Below are 14,846 nucleotides of genomic sequence, written 5' to 3'. Positions count from 1 at the left end.
AGACAGTAGAAAAGGGATGTGGCTGAGACCTGTTAAAAAAAGGTTGTGAAGAAGCAAGGGAGCAGGGGGAAAACTGGTCCAAAAGATGAGAGCAGCCAACTTGCCAAAATGACAGAGAGCTGCACTACCCTTGCCTAGAAACCCCCTAGGCTGTGCGTACCAATTATGGGCACCAAAGGCATTTTCTGCCTTAAGATATGTAACCAGCACTGACTCGGTGCGTGGGTTGGTCATTAAAAGCCAGTCTCAGCCCCAGACAAACAAGCAGGTGTATCCAGGTGCACAGATACCGATCCCAGAGCTGCAAGTCTCATCTCAAAGCCTCCAACAGGCCATTTCAGCCAACAGGCAGCTTCACCAATCAACAAACCTACCCAGAGCACACAGATGCTTTGGTTGCTGAGTCCCCTTGAAGATGAGCACCTTCAGCAAAAGCCACCTGTCACACCTCAGAGGGGAGAAAGGAGCAGCCTGAAGGCAGAAAAGCAACTTCACAAGAGACATGAGCAGCATGTATATCAAAGCCCTCCTGTGTCTGAATCATCACAGAGCCTCTATCTGCAATATACTTCATGGGATTTTATGGAGCAGACAACCTCAAGCTACTGTGCAATATAAGTCAGTATGATTCACAGGGATCTGGGAAACTGGGAGAAAGCTTTATGAGAACACACACAACCAAAAGCCAACTAAATTAGAATATAACAACCCCTCCTGGGATTATTATCTCCATACACTAAAATACGCCAAGGATTTTCCTCAGAACGGATCTTACTTTCACATCAGCACTGCCCAATAGCTGAGGTCTCACTAGCTTCAGAAACTAATTCATCTTGGGAAAAAAAATTAACTATTCACACACTGTCTCCCCCTCGTTGGACGTACAAATCCCAGGGTGCAGCTGTACAAGTTTATTATTTTTTACTGGGAACAGCAGAGATGTTGATGCAGATGTTCTTTTCCACTTGAGAAAGCGTGAATAGAGCAAATGAACTGCTTGCCTGTTGGCTGGCACCTGGCAAAGACAAACATTATGGAGAGCCATGCGGACAACGGAGCAGCTGAAACCAGAAGACTTGATGGCAATGAAGACATAGCAGAAGAGAAACTGAGGCAACTCTTAAACAGAGAAGGAAATTTTTATGGTAAAGGGTCCATGCAGACTGCACAAATGTTATTCCTTGGGTGCTCCTGCTGCTTCTTTCCAATATTCCCAAGCTAAACACTAGACAAGGAAAACAACAGAGCTCCCTAGGAATAACTGACACAGTGCAAGGCATCCATCTTGCCAAAGGGTCTTCTGTTTCCAACCTGTTGCCTCAGGATGTACTTGGCTCCTTCTTGCTGCTCCTCCACCTACTTCACACCCCAAGAGCTTTTTGTTCATATCCAGCAGGCAGAACTGGAGAGGGCTCCACACACCCACTTTCCTCTCCCTATACGTACATCCCATTGCTTGTATATGAGAAGGAATGGCCCCGAGATGTGCCAGAGAAGGTTGGATATGAGGAACAATTTCTTCTTAGAAAGAGCAGTGATGCAGTGGCACAGCTGCCAGGGAGGTGGGGGAGTCACCATCCCTGGAGGTGGGCAAGAACCACGGGGATGTGGCACTGAGGGACACGGTAGAGTAGGTTGGGGTTTGACATGGCAGCCTGAGAGGCCTTTTCTAACCTTAATGATTCCACGATTCTACACGCCTCTGTGCCAGAGCTGCATCTTTTATCACATCTTTCTGACCTTCCTCTGCTACCACGATGTTTACTTCTATGTGCCAAGAGAAACCCCTGCACGCACGATGTTCTCCCCAGAGCACCTCCGAGCTCAGCTCCTTTCCTCCCTCCTGTCTGCTCCCACCAGCTCACACTTGGCACATGCCTCATTTGAGCAAACGTTTCCCCTGCTGAAAGTGAAAAGGTCTCCATTTTCCTCTTTAAACTGGAAGCAAACATTGCTGATGTTTTTGCAACTTTTCCCTTCTCGACTTTCTTGAGAAATCTCAAAACGCTCACAAGATTATTTCAAGTAAAGGCAGGGACCTCCAAAAGCCCATTACACTGGGCATGCTGTGGTTCTCCAAAGGGAAAGCAGAAAAAGCCACGTTATCTTAGAAAAGCCTGAGCAGAACCAAATTAAGCTTCGCAGGAACCTAAGAAACACAACTCTGAAGGTGAAGCACAATCAAAGGAGATAAGAACTGTGCAGCCCTCCACATGTCCATCCGTCCAGAGCTTTCAAGAGGAAGGATGTCATCTCAAAAACCTCCTTTGGGTTAAAACGCACCCATGCACGGTCAAAACTAGTGATAAAAACTCTAATATCACAGGAACACGTCCACGTCTTTGTGACAGGAAGAATGTGAGACACTTTGTTCTGGATATGGCACGCTGCATTTCACACGTATTACACCACTCTCCTCTCCAGCACAGCGTTAGAGACACGCAGCCCAGCACTTACCGTGTCGTTGTTCCTCAGAACCAGGGGTACCTCGTAGACCTCACAGGGGACATAGCTCTGGAACACCACCTCGGATGGGAAAGGCTGGAACAAGGTCTGATCCAGGTCAACTGAGGAGAACTGGAGATATGAGACAGCAGTGAGAGGAGCCAGCGTGCTCACACTGTCCTAGAGAATTCATCAGAAGAGCCACGAGCACTCAGGGAAGAGCTGAAGCCCAAGAGTTTGCGTAGGGCTCCAAGACCAACTCTTGAGATGAGCTTTGCCCTGAGACAGAAATCGAGTCCCACAGGTCCCCAGATATCTCATCTGGATGCAGAGCACAGAAACTAACGAGCATAGAATGGTGCCAAAGGAGAGAAGGCCAGAAGGAAAGCAACGCAGTAGGACAAAGGCAAGTGGGGTGAGCGCTGGATGGTGGTAAAGTTCACCTCTTGTCAAGCACCACTGGGCAACTTGAGTAAGGCTGGACCTGGCATCTTTGTCTCCCATGAGCTCTGTGTGAAAGGATGATTTATTTCATGCACGAGGCACTCATCCAACATGCCTCCACCTCCTGTGCTGTGCAGGGCAACTCTGCAACAACCCGTTACAGGTCTCTGCCTGGCAAATTCCTGCCCAGCAACCCACCTCGTGTCACACGCTGAGCAATCCTCCAGAATAAAGCATCTGCCAGGTGTGGGTACCTAGCAGGACCACGCAGCTGGCAAATCCAACACCCTATAGGGGTCCCAACCCAAAGCATTAATAAAATAGCTTTTGTTAATCAACTTTGAGTCATTGCCATAGGGCACCCAGCCTTCAAGGGCCCACGCTGCCACCAGCAATGGAGCTGTGGCCATTAGGGAGCAAGGATGGAAGAGGGCAGCTTGTTTCCTGCTCCATCCTTCTCCCATGCTGTTCTTTAGCAAGGGTAGCTAAGCTGCAGCACTGATTTCAGCAGTTTATTTCTATTGGCTTCAGCATTAAAAACATCCCAGCGATGCAAAAACATTTTGCCTTTCTCTCAGCACGAGGAACTCCAGCACCATCAGCGCTTCCAGAGGGCAGCAAGACCTTCTCACCCTGCTACCGAGAGAAGCCGGGGGCAAGCCTGACATACTTGCTCCTGAAATGCCAGGTTAAACAGCAAGGAAAAGGGCAGGAAAACAGTACCTTTTGATAGGAGGTGTCACTCATGTCCAGGAGCTGCACAATGCGGGGCCGTTGTGTGCTGTGGGTGCTGGCCAACCTCTGCTCCGTGGTGAGGGACATCTCCTTCAGGAAGGCAGAAGGAGTCAGCTGCAAGGCAAAACGCAGCCAGGGCTGCAGAAAGGCCTTCCTCCTGAAAGGCTTTTCTTGTTCAAGCCCTACCGATGAATCATTTACAACTGCAGCCACTAGGACAGTCCTGGAAGTCCCATAAGTTACCTGCTGAAATATTCATCACCAGTAAATTAATTATATAGAGCGGAATACACAGGCTCCAACAGAGCAGCTCTGTCCCATTAGCCACTCCTCTGTGATTCGAAGTGACACATTTGGGGATTTCTGCTCTTTGGGCATTTGTTTCCCCTTTAGCTTTGCTGCATGGAACCAGTGACCTTGGAGGAGAGCAGGGAGGAGCTTTGTCTCAAGCCCCCAGCTCCACACAACGTGTTTGCGTGCAGAGATGTCACTGCTGGACGAGTCCCAGGAGAGCAGCACCGTGCCAGGACCAGGTTTGGGGTCCGAGTCCTCATTTACCGTGTTCTAACTGCTTGTTTTCTGCAGGTTGGCCTCACAGACCCTATGCAGAGGTCTGCATAGATGTCTCCTCAATAGAGGCTCAGCACTGGGTCAGCTCTGGTCGGCAGAGGGAACATTTGGGGATGAGGAAGAGAGAGTTTGCAGCTCAGCAGTCGCAGGTACCATCACAGACTGTGGCTGGAGGCGTCCCTGCCTCACACCATGGGGACGCAGCAAGGAGCACATATTGGAGCTCCAGCTGTCCTTGTGCAATACCTCATAGGCTCAGCTCAGTTCCAAGGCACACAGACAAGAGCCTGGACTTTCCCTAAACCAACACACAGCCTGTCCCCAAGGCACTGCAACAGCCACCTCCAACAGAGAAGCATGGCAGCAAGGAGGGGGACACGGAGGGTGGATGCTTCCCACCTTAACAGCTCCACATGGCCACAGTTGGTACTTACTGTTACCGGCTCCTCCACCTCAGTGACCAGCTTTGGGTTAAAGGGTGCCACCACTTCTTTCTGGAACCCATCAGGGCTTTTGGAGGATCCCACAGATTGGTGGAGCTTGTTGGTAGCCATGTTTCAGCCGGCCTGCAAGAAGCAGCAATGGGACTTTTAAAATCCAGAAGAGAAGTCAGACTGTAAGGTCTCAGCACTGACATATCAGGATCTGCATCCAGGCTGAAGCTGGACGCCTGGACAGGAGCATGCCCATGCACTTGACAAAGGAGGAAGCAACACAGCAGTGCCAGCCTGCTACAACTTTGCTCTCAGAGTGCTCAGACCAACAACCTCAAAGCCCCTGGGATCATGATGCATCAATGACAGCACACCACTTTCCTGCCTTGCCAGCCAAGTTTCTACCCTTTGTGCTGGGAGCCCTCTAACAAACAGAGCATTGAGTTCAATACTCTGATGGGGAGTTAGCATTTCTCAAGGCTAATTTGGTTGGTTTAAGCTACAAAAATTACCCAAAAAATATGATTCCTTCCAGGCATGAAATTACCCTGGTGCTCAAGAGCATCTTCTCCATGGAGAACAAGGGCCTTAATTTCCCTTTATTAACACCCAAACTCAAAGCAAGCATCACTGAGGCTGTAACAACAGTGAGAGCATGAAACCCTTTAAAAAACCACGAGCAATGAGTTAAAATGTAAACACATGAAAGCAGGGCCACTGACAAGCCCTCTATAAGCAACCCCAGGAAGTTCATCACTTCAGTCCTTCACTCCCCAAGCAGTGCTGCACACATTTATGGCATCAGACTCCTCACGCAGCGCTAGGAAAGGACAAGCACAGAAATCAAGGACAGCCCTCAACCCAAAAGGCACAGACAGGCATACATGGTGGCTGTTTCCCCTCTGCTCTTATGGCAGAAACAAGGGAGCACAGCCCAGTCCTGCAGACACAAGGACATGCTACAGCAAGGGATAGGATTTCAAGCTGGAAATAACTATTTTTTCAAGAGAAATGTAATGGGGATGATACAACATTAATCTGGATTTCTATGCTTTATTACTGGGTCTTGAGAATAACTGGATTATTTGTTACAATTTTCTAGCTGTAATTTAACTTTGCCTGAAATTAATCCTGTTCATCATGCCCAAGATGACTATTTCCATCCCCCATCCCATCACCCCCCACCTCCAGCAGGGCACAGCTGCAGCTCAGGGCCTTGCTGAGCTCCAGCATGAGGAGGGGACAAGCAGAAAACAAGCCAGCCCCACTGGACAGAAAGAAGCCCCATGGCCCCACTGAGGTGTGGTGGGGGCTGCAAGCAGCCAGAAACGTTGAGGATTGCAATCCTGCTGTGCTCCAGGTCTGTTGGACCCAAGGGCTATTAATGGGTGATGCCTCTGGCTCTTGGCACCTCAGTTTTGGGTTGAGTACAGATGCCCCCTGAGCTGGGCATCAGTCCAGAACTCTGAGCAGGTTTTGAGTGGAAGATCTGAACATATCCCCCAAAAGCCCATGCAAAAGCAAAAAAAAAGCTAAACTGAAGGTCACCAAGGACACACAGCCTTCACTCTCCCCTAAGGCTTCTTTTAACCCACAGCCAAGCCAGAAGTCTCTGCCACCATTGTAAGCTGCACAGCAACTTCATAACTCCCTGACACCCTTCCATCTCCCCCACGCGTGCTCCTAGCTCAGTTCACTCCTGCTGAGCATCACACAGCTGTCCTCCAGCCAACAGACCTCCTCACCCCCGCCCCATGGTCAGACCCTACCTTAGGGCATGTAACGAGTGCTCCTCTAGCAGGATTCACTTTGTGCAGCACCCAGTCCTGCTGTACAAACAGCCCCAGTGGCTCTGGATGAGCCAGGGGGACAGGAGCAGGGCAGGGAGCCGTTGGGATGACATGGAGCCCAACGGAACCTGGAGGGCAACCGACAGGACTTGGATGTTGGGCTGCCTGGGTGCCCTCCCCACAGCCCTCTGTTACAGCCCAGTCTTCCTCGTGGGAGCTGCACCAGCTCCCCAAAGCAGAAAACATCACGAGGGATGGGGACACACAGCAACAAAACCATACTCAGCACCCTAGGAGTAATATGCCACAGAAAGCACGCTGGCCCAGCCATGAATTTGGGGTTTCACCTTCACCCACATCACAAACACAGATGCGGACTCCAGCATTTGTGGCTTTGGGATTGCTTCAGCTGCAGGTTGGGCGCACTGACTGCCTTTTGCCTTGGACTTTCTCAGTGCCCCCATGGGGTGACTTGAGCTGCGTGGTTTGCAGTGTCACCCAAATGAAAATTACAGCCCTCGCAAATCACCACAGCCCATCCATTCCTTAAACATCTCACCCCGCAGTGAATGATTGTGGCAGTGTCAGAAAGCACGCCTTCGAGTAGCATTTGTTAACACTGCTGGAACAGCAGACAAATGAATTCAGATGCCACAGACAAGGTAATCATTTCTTTAAGAGGACAAGCAAAGCTTCCACGCTGGCTTACAAAGCCAGGATTTAACTTCTGTTTTGTTCACCCAGGGAGGACTCCAAGCAGCAGGCAGAGCACCTTGTTGCTGCAGCACTGGCCATGCCTTGGGGCTGTCCTCTGCTGCTGCAGCTGCTGAATGCCTCTCTAGTGGGCTTATTGCAATTAACAGCACCTATAGGTGCACCAGCCAAAGCCACCCATCCTACAGGAGGATCTCAGCTGCAGGGAGCTTTTTGTGAGGCATTCAGCCCCAGCTGAACCAAATCATCACATCTGTTTGGGAGGGAACAAGGAGCTCTGGGCTTGAAAGCCAACATTCAGTATCTGGGAATCAAGGAGATCTCAGCCCTGGAAACAAGTGCAGAAACTCATGCCAGAACACCTCTCAACTAATGCCCAGCCACAAACCCAAGCAGGAACCCAAGAGCTGGGGCTAAGGAGTCCCAGATACGACAGCTTCACGTGCTCAAGGCACCAACAGATGTGCTGTAAGGCCAGGGGGAGCACCACCCTTGCTTATGGTTTCATCTCAGGAGGCAGAACTCAAGAGATGTCACGGTGGAAGCCATCAAGCCTCTCACACCTGGCTGGAGATGCACCCACAAACACCTCGTGCTCCTTCCCAGCAGCTCCCAAAGCAATGTTAGAGCCTCCCCTGCCCAGCACAGATGTGACTCCTGCCTTTTGCAGGCAGATGGCACACCTGGAGCCAGCCTTCATGCTCCATCAGTTGTCATTGACCTCAGTGACCCAACCCCACACTTGGTTTTGCTCCTGCTATTGAACTCACCGCCTATTTCTCCTGTTTCCAGCCCAAAGCATCCTGCTGCACCAGGCCAAATTCCTCAGTACTGCTGGGCAAGAACTTGATTTAAACACCAGCAGCTGCTACACAGCCCTGCCTTGCACGGGTTCTTCACTCAAGTTTTGGGCAGTGGCAAAAGAGTCACTGAAATGGCCACAGAGTGGAAAGAGAAGGAATGAAAGAACCGCCCTTGTTAAAAGTATGGAGGATCTGAGCCCTGGATTCAGGAGACCAAAGCAACTTTCAGCTTGGATGCCTGTTCCCTCACTATTGAAGACCGGGATCATCTTCAGAGGAAAGCAAAAGGGTTTGTTGCATGATGTGGGCTCACAGCTTTTGCAGTGAGACTTTGCAAGAAAGCTCTGCAGAGCATCTGCCTGCTCCCAGATGAGCCTTCGTGGTCACGAGCTGCACGAGTGCTCAATAAAAGCACATGTCAACCTCTGACCCAATGAGTGCTTGGCTCATAACCCAGGCTGGGGTCACACAGCCAAACTAACCACATGGATGTGTAGGCAGAAGGCAGGGCTGCATGCACACGTCCAGCATGCGAAGTCAAACCAAACGAGAAATAAATACCACATTTCTGTAGACATTAAGGAAAAAACAGAGGGGTTGGGATGAAGGCAGCTCTCTGCCTGCACATGCTGTGACTGCAGGCTGGGAGCTGGTCCCTCACCAGCTGATTGCCCTTCCCTGCCCATCAGCACACTGCGCACTGCAGTGGAACCCAGCTCTTCTTGTAGCACAGACCCATCTGTGGCTGAATTCTCCTTTGGTATACACACTGTAAATCTTCTTTCTCCTTCCTTCTGCAGAGACAAAGCATCTCTCTGGAGTAATTGGATAATTGGCCTTTCTATTATGCTTTGCTGGAAGAGCAAGACAGGAGATCTGTTAAAACCTCACATCAGGATGCTATTGAACAATTTTGTTAGTCTAAATCATCTTGCCCCGTTCAGGCTTAAGTAGCAAGATCACATTTCTTGCCTAGAAATCGCCTGCTTAGCCATCATTACCATACAAACAGCACCTCAAGAAAGCCAAGAAAAGAGAAGCAGAGCTTCCAGGACCAACCTCCAGCCTACTGCTAAGTGGCTGAGTGCTTTCTAAATCAAGTCACACTACCCAGGAAGCTTCACCTGCCACCTTCACATTCCACTCCCTCCATATTTTATCACTTAGGGGCTGTCACCCTGCAATTTATCACAAAAGCTCTACCACAGCTGAGATAATTAATAGCAGGCTGGTATTACGCCTCCCATTCGACTAAACTTCAGCTCTCAGCTGGCTGTTAGGTGGCCCAAATTTCTCTCCAAGGTCTTCTGGAGGCTCTTTGGCTCCATATATTATAACTGCAGCTCCTTCCTCCAGCACTTACAGTGTTGTTCGCCTTCCCAGCAGCCTCTTCCATGCACACCCAAGCAGGAAGAAGGGAAACTGCCAGCATTCCTGGAAGACACAGCCTCCTTTTCTGACCCACCTCCAGTTTCCAGCGCAGGCAGCAGGATGCACCCTAACCATTGACCCCAAAGGACCAGGCATCTGCTGAGTGGCACCAGAAGTTGCAAGCCTCCCAGCTGTCCTGATCTGCCACCAAATAAAGCTGTATATATATTCACACCCAGCTCCCACCAGGCTGCTTTCATCTTTGGAAGAAAAGAAGCATGAATTCTGTGAATTCAACTCAAAATGCCAACCTGGAGATGAGCTGGTAACTAAAGGCAGAGGAATAAACTTCCCATGACTCCACCTTGGCTGGATTGAGCTTTGGGTCAAATCCTTGGCTTCAGGGATTGCTGCCCTTGGACAAGGGACAGAGGCTGTTGCTCAAAGGAAACAGCCTGGAGGTGTGCAACAACCACAGAGATGGGGCACCGAGGAACACCGTCAGTGGGCACAGTGGGGTGCAGTTGGGCTTGGGGATCCTCACCATCTTTTCCAACCTTAATGATTCTGTCATCCACACCCTCCTGGATGCACGGTGAAGCCAAGCCTTGTATTCTCCCTAGGCACACACAGGAACTGCCTCTTGGGAAGCCACCTATGGATGCACAGCACCAGGAAAGGACAGTTTTGCAGCCACCTCCATCTATCCCCATCTGCTGCACTTTCCATCAACCTGCCCACCATGGTTTACTCCCAGGCACCTCTTGATGGAGGGACCCCCCAGCCACCGATCTGCGTTGCCACAGAGGGTTAAGGTTAACCTCCCCTCATAGATCTGTGCCCCCTCACCCCCAACAGCACTGAAAACTGCCCTCTATTTCACCCAGCACCCCCCTCTATGGCAAAGGAGGGGACCCAGCTATCACCACCTCACTGCGGTGCCCTCACAGCCCCCCAGGACCACTCTCCCCACCCCACAGATGCACTCACACTCCAGTCCCAAACTCAGCACTGCCTGGCTGTTGCCATTCTTGTTCCCAGAGCAACGGGACCGCCCAGCTGGGCCCACGTCACTGCCCTGGGGACGCTGCCAGGGAGGAGGTGGCCATGGGACATGGCTGGGTGTGGGATGCTCAGAGCTCAGCATCCCACTGCTCAACAACCCAGATGCGCTTCCCCCTTTATTCCTATTTTATTCATAACAAAATAAAGGCACAGACAGTAGAGACAGCTGCTGAGCAACGCTTTCTCTCAAACAGCAAAGGCTCAAACAAAAAAGACCATGAGCACAGCAAGCACACACGGAAACCTCCCCCAAACACAGAGCATCCCTGTGCTTATCCTAACACAGAGCTGCAGCTAGGGAAACACATGGCAGAACACAAAGCATTTCTCCCAGCTTTATCACCAGGGCCAGATATAAGAGAAGCAGCTTTGGACAGCACACAGGTTTGAATTTTGGGTGGTCTACAGACAGCCAGGGGTCAGACTGGATGGTGCATGCAGGTCCCTTCCAGCTGGGGATATTCCACAGCCATCACACAGCCCCCTCTCATAAGCACAGCCTACAGCTGCCAACTCTTCACTGAACCCAAAGGACCCCAGATGTCATCACTGAGGAGCTCCAGGTGGCTTTGAGCTCCATATCCCTGCAGTCCACTCTAACAGATGCATTTCACCCCAGTGCCTCTGCTCCATGTGCTTGTGCAGGGTCAAACACGGGGCTTGAGCAAGCTTAGATCTTGCCAAATTTTGCTTGAATTCCTCATTTCAAGCCATAGATGCTTCTGCAACTAAAGAAACAGAACTGATTCGCTGGCTGACAAGACCACAGTAGCAAACTGAACTCACACAAGGTGGCAAATAAGAGCATTTCCAAATCAGACATCCAGAGATTAATTTGTCCTTTGTAGCAAGCATGAGCTTATTTCATTAAGAATCAGTCCCCCACACCTCAGACTGAGCCTTGGGCAAATGCCACCGTGTGAAAAAGTGTGAAATAATTACCTAAAATAACATGTCATCACTTCATCTTCCCCAAACACTCTCAGATGAAAACGCTTCTGCTTGAATAGCTGGAACTGCAGCCATTAATGCATTTCACCTGGGAGCCTGTGCATCCTGCTCCTGCATCACAGCCCAGGGGCTGCATCGTGAATTGTACACAGTACTACATAGTGCACAGTACAGCGAATTCACAGGGTTCCTTCATGCAAAGGCACAGAGGTTTTATTTCTGAAGATGGCAACTCGTCACACACCAGCAGAAACATGAGCAGTAAATAACTAATACACACACGTGGAATGTCTCATTCTCACTGTGAAGTCTCCTCAGAGGATCAAGCAAAGATTCACATCCTTGCAATAATCACCCCTGCTATGCAGCACATCACATTCCCCTCTGACAAGCAAGCACTGCCCCACCATGCTCTGACTTAAGAGCTGCATTACCCACGGGTCGATCCATCCTTCCATAGCGTTCCTCATACTGCTACAGGGATGAGCAAGGCATTAACAGACAGTAAACAGCAGGGTTCTGAGGTCAGGGAATCAGAGGAAGATCTGCAGCTTTTCCCAGCCAGTGCATCCCCCTCAGTCTCAGGGCAGCAAGTGAGGGTCAGCTTACTTACCATCAGCACACTTAGCCAGATGGACGCTGTGCTAAGGATACCACAGCTCCCAGAGAGGCAGTGCTGCCCCAAGCCTGCAGACATCTAAGGTCAGGCTGGATGGGGCTCAGAGCACTGATGGAGCTGTGGGTGTCCCTGTTCAGTGCAAGGAATGGGAGCAGATGGCCTTTAAGGGTCCCTTCCAACTCAAATCTTTCTATGATAGTCTGGTTGTTTCACTTCCCCCCCTCCCCCCCCCCATTAGATTAAGGCTTGTCAAGATGTTGCACAAAGTTGAAGCAGCTGTTTTTCCTTCCTAGACAAGTTATCTGTGAAGCAAAGCAGAGTTAACAGCACAGGAGAAGCCTGGGATAGAGAAGCTCAAACAAGCTGGATGGGGAAAAGTACATCTTAAGAGTTTTTTTTTGTTTGTTTTTAATGTAATGACCTCAATTCCAAAGCCACAACTCAGCCACCCAGCTGCCCTCTCTGTCCTGGGCAACCCCTGCAAAACCCACAGAGGGGTCAACTCCCTTTGCACCCCTTTGACACCCCAAACCTTCGCAGGAAGCAGGGGCCAGCTGATGCAACAAGATTGCTGCACAGAGCGTGGTGATGGAGCAGGAGGAGTGCGTGCTGCCTGTGCAAAACACTGCTTTATTTGATTCTCTCAGCTTTTGCACACAAAACCCTCGGGGGGCTCCAGCGTTTTGCAAAACACATGTGCTCTGCCAAAGCTGCTTAATTTCTGAGGACAGAGAAGGTAAACACTGCAGATTATTACTTTTCCTAGCTAGCAGGGACTTGGAAGGAAATGAATACACTGCATCCCCAACAGACAGCCCAGTGGACTGCAGGGAAGTGGTGCTGTACGTGCACGCCATCAGCCAGATTGCCCTTCACTGCTGGCAGTGGAGCAGAGGGAAGCCACAGCCAGCTCCTCCCGTAGCTTCTTCACTACAGCCGTGGTTCTGCAGACAGCAGGCAACCCTGCAACGAGCCTGGAATTAAAGCCACGCTTTGCACAAACACATATGGGTTTAAGACACTCTGTAGGATGCAAAGCACTGCAGACACTGCTCTCTGACCCGAACCCCAGGCTTCAACATGCTTGGAGCTGTAGAAGTCTTAATTAAGAGCACCTCCTCAGAGCATGCTGCCCAGATACAGATGTGAAAGCAGAGGAAGAGCAGTCTGGGGGCACATAGCAAGCTAGGAGAGAAGCAGAGTCCAACCCCCAGGCTCCTAAGCTCAGTGCTCAAGACAATGAAGTAGTTTCTCAAATCAGTTTCAGCTCTAAAACCTCACACATGAGATACGAATCCTCCCCCTGCAAACAAAGTTGGTTCATGGGAGAGCTCAGAGGTGGTGCCCTGATGCTGCAACCATCTGGGTGGGACCCACCTGCAACAAGGACAAATGGCACAGTAATAAGCACAGGCCAGGGAAGGAGAAACACCCTTCTTGCTTCCTTTCACCACCAGGAAGCATCATCCCATTTCTCTGCTTTCAAGAGACACCACCAAGCTTCCCTGCCCTCATTAAACCCTCCTCTGCTCCATGAGCTCACAACTGTTTTCTGCCTTCTGCCACAGTACCCAACTGCTACCATTCAGATCAACTCAGAGAATCATTCCTGATCCACACTCACCTCCCATTTGGCTGCCCACGTTTCTGACTTGATGCAGCAAGATTTTCCACTAACGTCTGCCTGCCTTTCTCCCCACTGCTTGATTAGTTGGTCTAATTAGCAAGGCCTGATGACGCTGGTACTGCAAACACCAAAAGCAGGGACTCCAGGTAGGTTTGCACCAGGCCATCTCAGAACCACCACACCTTTCCTGGCATCATCCCTGCACTAACCACACCAAACCCACAGCACCTGCAGCATTCTATACCATCACATTTCCTACGGAACAATAACTGCACCGAGATCACTTACCCAACTGCAACTTCATGAAGTAACAAATAATCCTCTTCAGTTCAAGCAGGATTCATATTTCCCCCACCTCAGAGAAAGAAGGGAAATTAACTTGGCTCCTTTCAGCCACATCTCCCCCTGCTTTCCTCTGAGTAATGCAATCCCACGTTGCAGGAGAAAGCATTGATTTTTTTGGTAGTACATACCTCAGCACACAGCCCTGCGTTTGCTTTTCTCCCTTCCGATTCCCACCATGGCAATCAACCCTTTCCTCCCTTTTGGCTTATTGTCCATCTCATTTCCAAACCCTGCACTCTCTTCTCCCTGTCTGCTGAAGTCAAGACAGTATTTCAAACACATACGCTGCGGAGACCCTGACACTGCCTGTGCAGCCATCAAATTTGAAAAGAGTAAATTGTTTTCTCTCCACAGCTCTTCAAAACAAAGCAAAGACCACGGCCCCTGCAGGTGCGATGCCCTCTAAGGTTTTCTTTTATACTGTGGCACCTCTTCATCCAGCCAGCTGTCTCAGGAGGTAAAGGCACAAGATATATATATATATATATATATACACACACACACACACTTCAAGATGTTATTCACAGTTCAAGGGGATTTTCTGATGTGTCAGTGATCTCCTCTGGCCATCACAGCAGAGGAGTGGAGAGCCTCACCTCCCTCACATCTGGCTCTTCTCAGCACTTGGCAGGGCCTCGCCAGAAGGTTTCTCACCTCATCCTGTGCCACCGAGCACCACAGGTTGGGGAGTCTTCTGTACCTGAGGTACAGGGGTCTACACACAGAGCATCTCTCCTCCATTGGCTCTGCTGAAGGGCAGAAACAGCGGTACCAGGCAGGGGGATGGAGGAGAACATCAGTCCTGCCCCTAAGTCCTCTCCTCACAGCTGGATGAGATGCTTCAAGTAGCACTGCTCCTTAAACAAGAATTGGGCAGGAAGAGATGCAGGCAGTAACTCCACAGCGATACTGGCCACTAGGAACCTGAGTACT

General features: G+C 50.3%; 1 protein-coding gene across 1 annotated transcript in view; it reads right to left on the bottom strand.

Annotated features, from left to right (window-relative positions):
* The window catches only part of HYDIN (HYDIN axonemal central pair apparatus protein), a 113,036-nt gene extending 98,621 nt beyond the window's left edge, over positions 1-14,415 (bottom strand). Inside the window, exons 1-5 of the mRNA XM_048958484.1 lie at positions 13,857-14,415; positions 13,223-13,318; positions 4,629-4,760; positions 3,613-3,738; positions 2,458-2,577 (exon numbers count right to left, since the gene is read on the bottom strand). Coding sequence (XP_048814441.1) covers positions 2,458-2,577; positions 3,613-3,738; positions 4,629-4,748 — 366 coding nt within the window. The 5' untranslated portion in view covers positions 4,749-4,760; positions 13,223-13,318; positions 13,857-14,415. The remainder of the gene's footprint in view (positions 1-2,457; positions 2,578-3,612; positions 3,739-4,628; positions 4,761-13,222; positions 13,319-13,856) is intronic.
* Between the last annotated feature and the right edge of the window lie 431 nt (positions 14,416-14,846).

The sequence above is a fragment of the Lagopus muta genome, chromosome 12 (genome assembly GCF_023343835.1).
Source record: "Lagopus muta isolate bLagMut1 chromosome 12, bLagMut1 primary, whole genome shotgun sequence".
Lineage (NCBI taxonomy): Eukaryota > Metazoa > Chordata > Aves > Galliformes > Phasianidae > Lagopus > Lagopus muta.
Note: the sequence above shows the minus strand (reverse complement) of the source record. Positions and strands in the feature narration are given on the sequence as shown.